Source organism: Lagopus muta, chromosome 3, assembly GCF_023343835.1.
Source record: "Lagopus muta isolate bLagMut1 chromosome 3, bLagMut1 primary, whole genome shotgun sequence".
NCBI classification, from domain to species: Eukaryota; Metazoa; Chordata; class Aves; order Galliformes; family Phasianidae; genus Lagopus; species Lagopus muta.
Window position 1 is genome coordinate 78,670,488 of NC_064435.1, and position 13,784 is coordinate 78,684,271.

The following is a 13,784-nucleotide window of genomic DNA, read 5'->3' on the forward strand; positions in this document are numbered from 1 at the left end:
TCTTATGTATTGAAGGGGAAGTGATATTGAGTTACTTCTCAGATACCAGCAAGCCAGTACAATATTTTATTAATTTCTTATGCTCCTTTTCACAAGGTGGTGGGAGAAGGGGAGGCTGGCATTTAAACGCAGAGTGCATTTTTTTCTTTTCATTAGTATTCTAGGGATTTATTTAAAACTCTTCCTAAAATATGTCTCTGTGAAAGCTCTGTTTCTCCAGAAGGACTGGGCAGGTGCAAAGGCTGTGCAGCTGCCAGAACTGCCAGTCCTACCTGGGAAGACTGCACAGTGCAGGGACTGGCAGGCAGCAATGATTCTTTACTATTAGGTTGCTTCTGGAAATCTGCTCTGGGCCAGAAGCAAGTGAGTGGCACCACCATCTGCTCTCTGCATGGATGATTTGTGGAGGGTGCTGTGTGCTCTTGTATGAAAACCCCACAGCAACTGGAACTTAATAGACTCTCAGGTTTTACAATGAACTAAAACTCATCTCAGGATTCACCCCACCAAGGCTGTGAGAACAAGGAGATGCTGATCATTTCATAGCAACGCAATGAAAAATGGTACTGGGTTCACAATACTTACAAATATGAGCTTCGTAAAGAACCTTACAATATATGGGCAAATAAAATAAAGAGTTCACCCAATCTTCACCTGAAATCTCTTTGTTCCACACAGTTTTTGGTCAGGATTTCAGTTCATTGGCAGAGGAGCAGCAGTCTTCCAGAAGCTTGCTGCCAAAAGCTGAGCGATTCCTCATCTTTGAAGAAGCTTCTGTTACATCCAGGCTGCACCAGGGATGTGGGGCAGTTTGAAAGGAAACAAATTGAGAAGCTGTCCCAAACCCAACCAATCAACTTGAAGTTAGCAGGGAGAATATTTCACAAGAGTCAGGAGGAAATCTGCCACACATTTGCATGCTGAAACAGCCTACAAAGCCTTCCTGTTGCATTTTTAGTAGTGAGAGCGGCTGGTGACATGGTGGGATCTCACCCCATCTGTTTCAATGCTAGCTTTATTTTCAGCCACTGATGGTCATCACAGTTCCATGTAGATGCACACTGCCATGGAAGTCCTTAGAAGCCACCCCTGTAGCCGCACTGCAAAGCGAGAGCAGTCTGATGATGTCTTTCTTCCTTTGACTCACCTTCCCTGCCTCCTCTGCCAGTTTTGCACTGTACGTGTGCAGCACAGTATTTTAACTTAGCTTCAGGAATGCTGCAGTTGTGCACTCCTAAAGCTTCTTGTTTCAGAAGTCAGGTGAATATTATTGAGTATAAATGCAGACACTCTTGTGACAGGTTTGTGAGCGAGATGTGTATGGGTATGTGGAAAGCCAAAGGTTGAAATTATATATCAGAAAGAAACAGTATAGTTCAAGAGTATTATCTCATTGACATGATGTAAAACACATTATGGATTCGGCACACTGAATTTGCAAGAAAATTCCAGAGTATGAGAAAATTATTGTTTATATGAACACATCATTTTATGCTATAAAGTGAGATATATTTGGAGATCTATGCATGACACTTTATGGTTCAGACAAGATTACTTTTAAAGGAATTTCTAGATTTTTGCTCCCTTTCTTACCTCCTAATCATGATTTTCTTTTTCTCCTTCCTCTTAGAGTTTCATTTTATCTTTTAATGAGGGGAAAAAGTTGTTCTGGGGCAGAAAAACACAGTAAAATAAAACTTACTCTGTGGCTACCGAGTTTGGAAACTGTGAAGAGATGTGAAATGATGTCTGAATATACTGGGCAAAAGAGCTAATGAACCAGTGGACAGAAATATCACAAATGATGTCATCCAGAATGTGAAATTTTCATTGCAATTTTAAGCCTCAATGAAAGCTTTGCTGTACCATTTCATGTGTTATTGCATTTTAACCCCCTCTACAAAGTAGCAAAAAAAACTTGCCACAATATTTTTGTGTTCAAGGAATATAAATTCTGAGGAGAAAGATACCTGAAATGCAGAAGTACTGTTTCCAACAAGCTCCAAGTAAAAAGCCTGTCCTTAAAAACAGCCTCAGCATAACTCATGCTACTGGTATAGAGGCTCAACAAGCAGCATTTCCTAGCCAAAGCTGTGACTGCAGGGCACTGTCTAAAACTTTTACTATAGAAATAGTCCCCTTTGACTGAACTGAGTTGAAGCCTTTTGTATCTAAAGGAATTTGAAAATGATGTGACCAGATGGAAAGCCAGGATAGATAGTGTAGCATTTGCTGCTTCACTCTGAGTCATACAACAAGCAAGTGACCGCAGTCTCTGATGAAAAACAAAGTAATTTAATGGGAATCAATAGTAAAAAGGCTGCTGTAGCTCATCAGCAGAGTGGGGAGCTAGCCCTTTCCCTTGCCACATTTTGCCTTTCCTCACATTGTCCCCCCTCCTTGCAGACAACCCCTCACAGGTGGGCAGTGTCTCCGTCACAGTGAAAGTCCTGGATGTGAACGACAACGCGCCAGAGTTTGCGAGGTTCTACGAAGCTTTTGTTTGTGAAAATGCCAAAGCAGGACAGGTGAGAAATGCTGGGGATACTGGGGGCTGTCAGGAGGCAAGGCTGTGAGAAAGCCCATCAGACAGGATGAGCGCAAAGAACAGAGCTTGCCTAACCAAACATTGCACCTGAGCTCTCGTGAGCAGTTGCCTGTGCTGCTTTCTAAGGGCAAGCACATCACAATGATGTGTGCATCATATAGAGCACCATTTTCTCTCCAACAGTAGTTTCCAAACTCACTGCACAGTACATTTCACTGCTGAAATAAAGCCTACCCTTGGGCAGGTGCCAGCAGGCAAGCAGCCAGTGTGTCCTGTAGCAGCAATAAAGAGAGGACAAGTGTTATAAGAAATGCCACGGAGTCAGTTCAGCCTGTGTATGACCAGCAAGGCTTACTTGTAAAAGACCCTATTTATAAGAGCCTTAATCACCTCGACTTATGGGAGCTGGACACAATATGCTGCATCGACTTCAAAGGGTGGCAAACTGAGTCCATTCTGCTGTGAACTGGAGATTACAGAGAATCATAGTTAAAACAGGACTCCCAGTTCTGCACACTGTGAACCCACATCTCCAAGCAAGCAGTAATACCAATTTGCTTCAGCCCTTTCCAAAGCCCCTTGAACGTGGTCTGCCTGTATCACACATGGACAGGAGCTTACACTCGCTGTTGGTACTGCACTTTGTGCAGGGGAACTGCATAATAGGGGAAATGGTTTTAAGTTGAAGGAGGGAAGATTTAGGTTAGATGTTAGGGGGAAGTTCTTTACTAGGAGAGTGGTTAGGCCCTGGAACGGGCTGCCCAGGGAGGTTGTGGATGCCCCGTCCTTGGACGTGTTTAAGGCCAGGTTGGATGGGGTCCTGGGCAACCTGATCTGAATGTGTATGTTTGGTGGCCCTGCTAGGCAGGGGGGTTGGAACTACATGATCCTTGGGGTCCCTTCCAACCCGGGTGATTCTGTGATTCTGTGATTCTGTGATTTGTGCTGCTGATTGCTGGTGGGATGCAACCTGCTGTTTCACTGCCATAGTGGGGACCTGTGTCTCCAAATGCATGGCTGACAAGCATAGTATAAGCACACAGATGCACAACTGATTATTTATGAAGAAAAAATTACAGTAGCAATATCACTGCTCATTCAGTTGGGCTCCTCCCAGCTTGCTGTGAAGCAGAATGAAATAGTTATTCACTGCTGGAACAATCAGCTCACTAAAAATCACATACAGGATAATTTCATCCTACTAACTTAATAAAGAACATAAGGAATAAAAATCATTGCCTAGACATTTTGCAGGTTTTGAAAGGACTGTCAGGTTGGATATTAGGAAAACTTCTTTTCCAGAAGAGGGATAAGACACTGGCACAGGCTGCCCAGGGAGATGATGGAGTCATTGCCCTGGAGGTGTTCAAGAAACATGTGGATGTATCACTGAGGAACAGGGCATGGTGGGGTGGGTTAGTAGTTGGATTAGATAATCTTAGTGGTCTTTGCCAACCTTAATAGTTCCACGATTTTAAACCTCTGTAAGTGAGTTGACAAACCTCTTCTTGGATTTATTATTGTCTTAGTTTCTTTCCTCTGTTTTATTTGTTGCTCATACAAAGCATCCACGTGGTTGCACTTTCTCTTTGTTTTCCACTGACTTTTTGGAAGAGCTTAATGATAAAAGGAACCAACCTCAAGTATTTTTCTACCTGCAAAATGAAGCTGAAAATATGTATGGGCTTTCTTACAAACTCTTTAAAGCATGTGTATTTTCTGAACACCCTGGGTTCTCAAAAGGAAAGGTATGGCAAAAGATAGACACATGGGGGAAAAGTGTTATTTGAACCAAATTATCTCCTCCTTCGTTTAAAAGTGATTTGCAGAGTGATAGCAAAATAAAATGAAACCTGCAAGGCAGTTTTATTCCAGGTTGCTTATATTTACATATATAAATGTATATTGTATTTATTGTTTATTTGTTTACGTGAGGCATATTTAGCTTCTCACCTGCTTCTGCTTTGTTCTCGTATTGTGCAGCTGATCCAGACAGTGAGCGCCATTGACCGGGATGACCCACAGGAGGGTCAGCACTTCTACTACAGCCTGGCTCCAGAGGCAGCCAACAACCCCAACTTTACTCTGAGGGACAATCAAGGTAATCAGAGCAGACGTGGACAGTTAGCTACTCTAATTTCTAATGTCCGAGTTGGGCTCGAGAGTTTGTGACTTACAGTGTGTGATAAGACTGCCATTTCAGATAATACCAAGTGACACCTGCTCCTTAAAGGCAATGATAAAATGACATATTTCTTAATACATTTGAAGGTTATATGATATTTTCCTCTCTATAAGTATTCTCTAGTAATAGGCCCCCCTTTTCTTCTTAGAGGAAATGTGTCACTGTTTTGTGCAAATTTGGGTCTTGTGGTCAGGCTGCAGGCATCTTGGATTACTAGGGTGGAAATTGCATTCGTTGAAAAGGAGATGCTTAAAGGTAGGCTAGAAACTGGAATGAGGATACAAATCTGAAGGGAATTACATTGCTCTTTTTTGTACTCTTCTTGTTTTCTTCCAGGCACTGAAATGGAAGTTTCTCATATTGTTCCCATCTTTTTCCCCAAGCACTTTTTTTTCTTCCTCTATGCATACCCTCATTTATTGCCTAGGAAAGGCAGGGAGGTGGGGGAGAGATGCCAGGCCTTAGGGAATAATTTGAAATGCAGCTAAATGTCTATGTAAAAGGTTTCAGCAGAAACTGAAATACCAGTGGGGAGACTCGTGGCAAAGGGCTGGCATTTGTGTATCCTCACCAGTGGAATTCACTTATTTTAGGGAAGTTTTGGTGGTTTTGGAGCCTGAAGGAAAACTGTGTTGTGAGCATGCGTTCATACGACTCTAGTTGATAGAGGACCTTTGTGGGCAAACGGGTGCAGAAGTGAGGTCTGCAGCTGCCTTCAGCAGAAAAGAAAGATGACCTTGAATAATCCAGTGCAGAGCACCAAAAGTTGATGTGGTGTCAGTAGGAGCGTGTAAAGTACTACAAACCAGCAAGGAATTCTATTAGAAAAGGGGATCCAGGTACCTGCAGCATCCGTGACCTGTTTCCAGGCATAGTGCTGATCCTACTCCCACATGAGCACACATGCTTACTTGTCACACTTGTTTCCATAAGCCCCCATCTATGCCTCTTGCAAGCATGTGAAAGAGTAACCTAATGGCTAATAAACAAACTTCTTCCATCACTAACCAAATATATCTTAAATGATGCTACTTGCAGAGCCTGGAGTTCTCCTTCACAGCATGCTAGTGCTTTTACAGCCCAAAAACATTTTATCCTTTAGAGTCCCCGAAGACTCACCACACAATTTCTTGCATTTTTATCTCTAATTCTCTGTCTCTTTTTTTTTTAACTTTTGAACATATATTGCCAAAATAAATTAGAAGATAAAACACAACCATTGCTAAAACATTTGGCAGTCTAGGCTCATTCTGTCCTGAAGGCATTGTTCTAAAAACGGAAACACATAATTCCCACCATCAGATGCATTTTTTCTGTCTAAGGCCATACATGCTGTAATTTATAGTGACAGCAGTGACTGAATGGCCGTGCCTTCTGCTTTCTGCAAAATACCAGTTTTCCAGAGCTACATATCATGAGAAGCATAGGGTACTGTTGGTTACAAATCTGAAATAAAAATGTGAAGTATCATACCACTGACTATTTGAAATATACACATTAAGGGTTAATTTACTGCCTTGGCAATTTGGAGTGCAGTAGTTGTTTCAGTACCAATAATTTATATTTTCATCTAGGGACCACTAAGTACTACATAAATTATAAGATTTAGTCACCGAAGGCAAAGATATACTGCATGCCCCAGGATGGAAAGACAAGGAATGGAACCTGCCTTGCTCGTTGCAGCCTCTGTGTCTAACCATGAGACAGCAACGCTTTCCTGGCTGTGGGAAGACACTGTTCAGATCAGCAGTTGTGCTAATTACTTGGTTGTGCCATACAGTAGTAAGAAAAACTGCGAGACGTGAAGCCATCTTTGCAGCAATGAAAATTTAAGTAACAAACAGATCACAGTTCGCATTCTGATGAGCTGCTTTACATATTCCTTTGACCCTTGTTATTACAGTCTCTGAGAACTACTTTAAGCTATTCATTCTCCCCCTAGCTTTGGCAGCTAGAGAAATCCTATTGTCTTCACTTTGTAGACAGGGATCTGGGGTGAGCAGAAATTAATCTACTTACATGCCTGGTTCCCTTTGAGTCTGGTAAAATCAGTGGGCAATAGACTTGCAAGTATCTGCAAAAATTAGGGCCTGAATTACTTCTCAAGGACATATAGGAAATATGTGATGAATCACAGAACTGAGCTGAGTTCTCCCTTCTCTTTTGTTAGTGTTAGAGGGCATCAGTGGGCTGTCTTTGTCCCACTTCTAAATCTGGGTAAGATAGTGCTGGGAAAGGGTTGGTAAAAGAGGCTTGCTGTGAGAATGGGATGAGCAACAAAATAAGCTTACCAAATATCCAGACTAAACTTTGAGCTGGTCTCCTCTTGACTTTTGTCTGCTGCCCTCCATTTGAGGGTAACAGGAGTTAATGAAGAGAGTAGTCACTTGGATGGGTGCAGGCATCGGTGTCATACCACCATCAGGACCATCAGTGGAAGTCCCTGAAAGTCCTCTCTCTTGCATTTCAATTAAAATGTCAGGGAGGAGAGGCTCTAAGTCTTGTTCTCACAAGCACACCAGTCAGAATGGCCAGAAGGATATTTCTCATGTTCGCACCAATCTCAGGGGTGCAGGATCACACACTGTGCTCTACAATGCCTCTGCTCAGTGTGGTAGCTAACTGAATATCGTCAGTAATCTGCAAGACAGCAATGCTGTACTGGAAGCTGGATGCAAAAGTACTGTGCATTCTTATTGTGCTTTTTAAATTAATTTATTTTTAATATAATAAGGCTATCATGTTCACCCAGGCCTTGTTGTGTCAATGGCTAGGACTTAGCAGATATCAAATCTGGAAGAAAATAGTGCATTCCAATTTCTGCCATGCTGCTTCACATTCTATCATGTCCTTTGCAGTGCAGCAGCACATCAGATGGCGTTGGCTTCTGATGAATCACACAACAAGCTCTGGCACCAGCCTATTGCCATTGTGGTGTAACAGGTACAGTGATTCCTTAGGGATGATTTATGTAGATGCTTGTCTAGTACAGAGCAAAACAAAGCAAAAGGGCTGAAACATAATGCTGACAGACACCAAGGGAACCATATGGCCAAGAATATTTAGGACCTATGTGATAGGATCAGCACATCACAGCAAAGTTATGTACATATATAAATATATATATACCCTTCAATATTTGATTACAGAAACTTGTTTTTTAGCTGAAAAATATATATATATATACATATATATATTTATATGTATTTGCACAACTTGAATCACTGCCTGTGATTTCTTCTACGGGCAAAGTATGGCCAGCTCCAGAATAATGAAGTGTTTTTCCTTCACAAAGAGCAGTTTCACATAAAATGAAGGTTTGCTGTCACCTGAGTGGAATTTATGACTTCTGTTACTGGCCAGTTTAAACAGCGTGAGTCTTTCACCCAGGAAAGAGAAAGGCAACCAAACCACTGCACTGTTAAGATGACTGAAGTGCAATATAAATCCAGACGTTTTGTCATTTTCTGCCCTTTGGGTTGCTTTTTCTCATGCCACAACAGGCCAAATAATGAAAAGATGTGGTATTGATAGCTGAGGAGGATGTACTGAAGGGCACATAGCCTGAAGAAGAAGTGAAAGCACTTGTGTGTGTCCCAGGAGAGAAAGGAAAGTGGGGCTCACAGTGAGGAGCCCTTGTTCAGGAGCTGTAGTGGCTGTAGGGTGCTGATCTCTGCTGGGTCTTAGGACATGATGCTGAAAATATGTCTGCATCTGTCACACCTGCTGCACTTGTTCAGAGCAGCACAGCCTATTGAAGGATGGTAAAATCAGCAAAAGCTGAAACATCATCCATTTTAAGCAACCTGGGGGATTTCATCCTGCATCTGGTGCTATTTGGTTGTTCTTTTCAAAGCCCCAGCTCTTGGGATCCCGTGATTTAAGGAGATGCTACAGTTCTGTTACTTACTCACATACAGGCACAGGTGCACTTCAGTATTTTACACTTTCAGAGCAAAAGCTTGAAATGTCATGGATATATAAGGCATGAAACATCCTGAGATTGCTTTTAAAAACTATGGAAACTGAGATTGTTTTTATAACTGTGGAGCCTGACTCTCAGTACTTGCAGACACCAGTGCTGCCTGCTGTTGAGAGCTTCGCAGCACAAAATATGGAACTTGCAGCATAGTTTAAGTCTGGTAGGGAAGCATAAAGATTCCAGCTTGAATTGCATACATTCCAAAGCTGGCTGTATATAAAGCTCATAATCTCACTCCTAAAGACCATCAAATAATTTCTGATATCGCTGATTAACCTGCATGTCAATCAGTCTCCACACTGAACAAAATGACCAAAGATTTTAATTTTAGCAGTGAGTTGACATGGAAATAATCACAGAGTCATAGGGGTGGAAATTAAACAATCAGTTGTTGGTATCATGTGTTTTTTTTCATAGTTTACTTGTGATTGCATTACTGGCTGGTTCCAGGCAGCCAGCTCCATTGTGCCAACCCAGCAAGGACCAGCTGATTGACATCCTGCATTTCCAAGCACAGCACATGTATGCTGGAAGCAACCTAAATATGCAGATAGCCAGACCACAGCCTCTTTTGAACCCAGGGAACAGGAAACAAAACTAAGTAGTAAAAGAAACTGCATGAAGCCCAAATCCCCACAATCTCACAGCAACGCTGTGCATGGTCAGGGTTTGTAGGTCTGCCAAAAAGAGAAAAAAGATCCTTTGTTCTCCACCTATCTTTGCCGGCTCAAGATTTGCAAACACATTTATAAGATGTGCCAACTTTCCTGCAGGTTCTTTTAGACGCCCTGGTGGGCCAAATCATATTGGAGACATTCAATTCAGCCTTGCTCTTTCCCAAAGTCTCTGAGGCCACAAAGCTTAAAAGTCAGTACAGGTAAAATACACTGATCTCCAGAGAATTTGCCATGGCATTTCGGAGATAAGACTTGAGGAGAACAAAGTCCTGAATCCACTCTCCTTCTTACTAGGAAACTCAGTGCACAGTTTGAGGAATTTGGGGGAGAAGGTAAACAGGAATTCAGAAGCCATTGGAAATCCTGACATTAAATATATATACATAGCTCTGTTCTTATATATATGTATATATAAGTATACATACATATATATATATATATGGAGAGAAAGCGCCAGATGAAGGAATTTCCCTCAACATGAAAATTAAAGGCAATCTCCTCTTAGGTCACTCTCTTGCTCCTTTGTTTCTGCAGCATCGTTTCAACCCATTTTGTTTCAAGTTCTAATAAAAATCAGGTGGCAGAATGGTCAAATTAAAGCAGCACAATTTTGACAATGACGACAAAGTACTCTGACTTTTTCCAATGGCAAAAGTGCTGATGAAATTGCACATATTTCACTGAAAAAATGTTTTGTTGCAAAATTTTCGACCCACTGCTCTTTAGGATAACCAGCTGTCATTTTCGCTGTCTTTTGTTCCTTTGTTCCCTGTCTTCTTGTTGCCTCAAGCAGATGGCCATGCCTCATATCAAAAACCATAAAGACAACCTTAGCATGTCTGCAAGGGTTATACACCAGCATCTACAAAATGGTGGCAGCTCTTAAGAGCCATGTCTAGAAAAGGTGCTGAGCAAGAACAAACAGGGATAACAAGCCTCCTTCAACAATTCATTTCCATCCTGCCTTCTGAGAGCTCTTCTAGCTAAAACTGAAGGCTGTGAGTTTGCTCTGGGCACTTTATGTCAGAAAGGGTGAAAGCAACTTGTAAGGTGTGCATGCCTTGCAGGTTTTGAGCTATGGCCTCAGAAGATATTGAAATATGAGAGGCAGAGGCAAAACGCTGATCAGTGACAAACTGTTTTTTAAAAAAGGATAAAGAAAAAAAAAGGGAAGACAAATGGATGTGGGTCTAGGGCTGATTTTTTTTAGACCTCCTTTTCTGATGAATATATTTGTTCTTCTTTTCTCTCCATTTATTTCCAACCCACAGACAACACGGCATGGATTTTGACGAGGCGCTCTGGCTTCAGACAGCACGAGCAGAACATCTTTTACCTCCCCATCCTGATCAGTGACAACGGCCGCCCTGTGCTGAGCAGCACAGGCACGCTGACTGTGCACGTGTGCAGCTGTGACGAAGGCGGCATGGTGATGTCCTGCAATGCTGAGGCCTACGTCCTCCCTGTCAGCCTGAGCAGAGGAGCACTCATTGCAATCCTCGCCTGCATATTTGTCCTGCTAGGTAAAGCCTTATCTGCTTCTTGGGAGGATGAGCTCTTCTGTCCTGGCCAGGGGGTTGCTAACCTACTAAAGATGAAGGATACAAATGCACGTGCACATAAAGGGCCAAAACATGGAACAGGCGTAGTCGGCCCCATATTGCTTCAGACAGGGGTATAGGGATGGGGGAAATAATACAGACTGCAAATATTCTGGCAGATCCCTGTTGTGCCAGGATGTCTCATATGGCCCTGCTATATGAGAAGAAGTACGTCAGGAGGAAGTAGAAAACTGAGCATCTTCCATATGTTCTCTCTACACAAGCATATTTCATTTTTTTTGTTTGATTAGTTGAGGTTTTTTGCCCAGACCTTCTATTTCCCCTGTTAGCCTTGAGTATTAAAAGAACTTCTGTTCCCTTGTTCAGACTCTTGAGTTGTGAGATATTAATTCAAAACACATTTTCCCTGAAGTTTCAGAGGCTCAGTCTGAGGATCAGTAGAGTAGTAAAAACAACAAAAAACTTTAAATTCTATCTCTATAAAGTCTAGATGCCTCAACCCAAACTTTCAGCGTTCAAAACCCTTGCTGAGTTCTAGCTGAAGATACAGTCACCAGGTGACAGCACATTTTCTGCAGTGAAGGCCTCTTGGTGCCTGTGTATGCTAAGAATCATCTGCATCTCAGTATTGCTGAGCAACTGACAGTAATTCTACTCAGCCCAAAGCAGCATTTTTCAGATAAGCACAGAAATGCTTAGGAGCAGATGAAGGAGCTGCCTCAGCCATTTGCCATGTAGGGAGACATACTACCATGGTGAATCTTCCATCATGGGCTTACCATTCCCCCACTTATGTCACGTGCAGCACCCAGACCAAGAGGCTTTCCTAAAGCAGGCTGCAAATCCACCTACAAAGCAGGAAAAAAAAAAAAACAACCACATCTTTGTGAAGCTGCTGCAGATAAGTAGTTACTAATGCTTGATCTGGCTACCTTTAAAGTATCTCAAGTACCAGACTGCAAACACTACTGGCTAGACTTGTCCCAGATGTTGTCCCTAGACTTGTGACCAAAAGTTAAGACTTAAGGTAAGCTAAGGGACAGATAGGCAGGACCTCGAGATACTGATCTCAGGCAGATATCTGCATCCCTCCACCTGCAAACATCACAGCTCTTTGTATCCGAGGGGCTGCCTCAGGCATAAAGACTTTGCAAGATCTGCCCTCTTACTGATGGCCCCATGTTTTGTTTGCCTCCCACAGTGCTGGTGCTCCTCATCCTCTCCATGCGGCGCCAGCGGAAGCAGCCATACATCATAGACGAGGAGGAGAACATCCATGAGAACATCGTCAGGTATGACGATGAAGGCGGCGGGGAGGAGGACACTGAGGCCTTTGATATCGCCGCCATGTGGAACCCACGGGAGGCCCAGCTTGTGGTGAAAAACAGGCAGGACATGCTCCCTGAAATAGAGAGCCTCTCCAGATATGTGCCTCAGGCATGCATCATGGACAACAACGTCCACAATTACGTGCTTGCCAAGCTGTATGAGGCTGACATGGACCTCTGGGCTCCTCCCTTCGACTCCCTCCAGACATATATGTTTGAAGGGAATGGCTCGGTGGCAGAGTCGCTCAGCTCCCTACAGTCGGTGACCACAGACTCAGACCAGAGCTACGATTACCTGACGGACTGGGGCCCGCGCTTCAAAAAGCTGGCTGAGATGTACGGTGCCACGGACAGCAGTGGGGCCCTATGGTAACAGACAAGGAATTGCAGAGGGGTTTCCGTGTGAAGTGGCATCAGATTAGATCCATTCTCATTAGATGCTTCCATGGACATGGGTGAGGCCTCCTAAAATAGCAATACCGTGCTCCAATGAGAATGGGAAGAAGAGCGTGAATGAAGGTCTCTATGGATCAGCTTTACTTGGTTAAATTAAGTCATATTTTGAAACAGTGAGAAGCAGAAGGAAGAAAGTTTTTCTGTTTTTCTACAGAAAAATTGGAAAGCTCCACCCCTGGAATATAATGACGTTACTCTCTCCCTCCCTCTTTCTCTCTCTCATACATGGCAGCTTACTGAGCTCTGTATGTCTGGGTTCAAAGACCAGCAAACACCAATTGTAATCTCCAACTCACAGAAGACTGGTTCCTCATTGGTTATTTTCCCCCATTACAATGGGAGAAAAAATAAATAAAAAAGACATGCTTGCTAACAAGAGAAAAAAAACACAAAGCAGAAAATTGAAACTGGAATCTCAGAGGGCTCTTTGTAAACTAAACCTCCTTTCTCTGTTGCTAACAGAGTCCTTTCCTAAATCTTTACAAGGAAGGCTGAGATTATTTTTTTTCACCTGGCTGAGAGAGCTGGGGAAGAGGCTTTGACTTTCTGCTCTAGTTTAATGACTGACATGAGTCATTGACATTAATACTAATCCATCTCCTATTGAGTTTGTGTAAATTTATTCTCCTCCCGGCTCTTTAAAACCATGACACTGCTAAACTGCTCAGAACAAAAACAGAAGATCTGCCTCTTTTGCACTGTAGATGTCTCTTCCATGTGCCAAATGTGAAGATTAGATTCTACCAATGAAAGCCAAATAAATTTTAAAAAAGAAAAAGCTATATTTGGTAACTACATGGGTTAGATGGGCTTTCCTAATCTGTGTGAGGTCAATCCAAGGGATGTTTACATACTGTAGATAACCTACTTGAACAAATGCAGTATTATAGACCAATAAATGGATGTAAGAAAATTACATGTATAAGTTTTGTATATTTGTTAATTTTGGTAATAAATATGATGTACTGCATACAGTACAGTACCTTAGCACCTCTTTTAATAAAAGTTAAACAGAAGGGAAAGTCTGATGGCAATTTATTGACTAT

General features: G+C 42.4%; 1 protein-coding gene across 7 annotated transcripts in view; it reads left to right on the forward strand.

The window, feature by feature from the left end:
• Positions 1 to 13,780, forward strand: part of CDH20 (cadherin 20) — a 308,871-nt gene extending 295,091 nt beyond the window's left edge. For all 7 annotated transcript variants that reach the window (XM_048939692.1, XM_048939691.1, XM_048939695.1 and 4 more), the window contains 4 exons: positions 2,407 to 2,528; positions 4,532 to 4,649; positions 10,664 to 10,915; positions 12,156 to 13,780. In XM_048939692.1, coding sequence (XP_048795649.1) covers positions 2,407 to 2,528; positions 4,532 to 4,649; positions 10,664 to 10,915; positions 12,156 to 12,655 — 992 coding nt within the window. In that variant the 3' untranslated portion in view covers positions 12,656 to 13,780. The remainder of the gene's footprint in view (positions 1 to 2,406; positions 2,529 to 4,531; positions 4,650 to 10,663; positions 10,916 to 12,155) is intronic.
• The last annotated feature ends 4 nt before the right edge of the window (positions 13,781 to 13,784 follow it).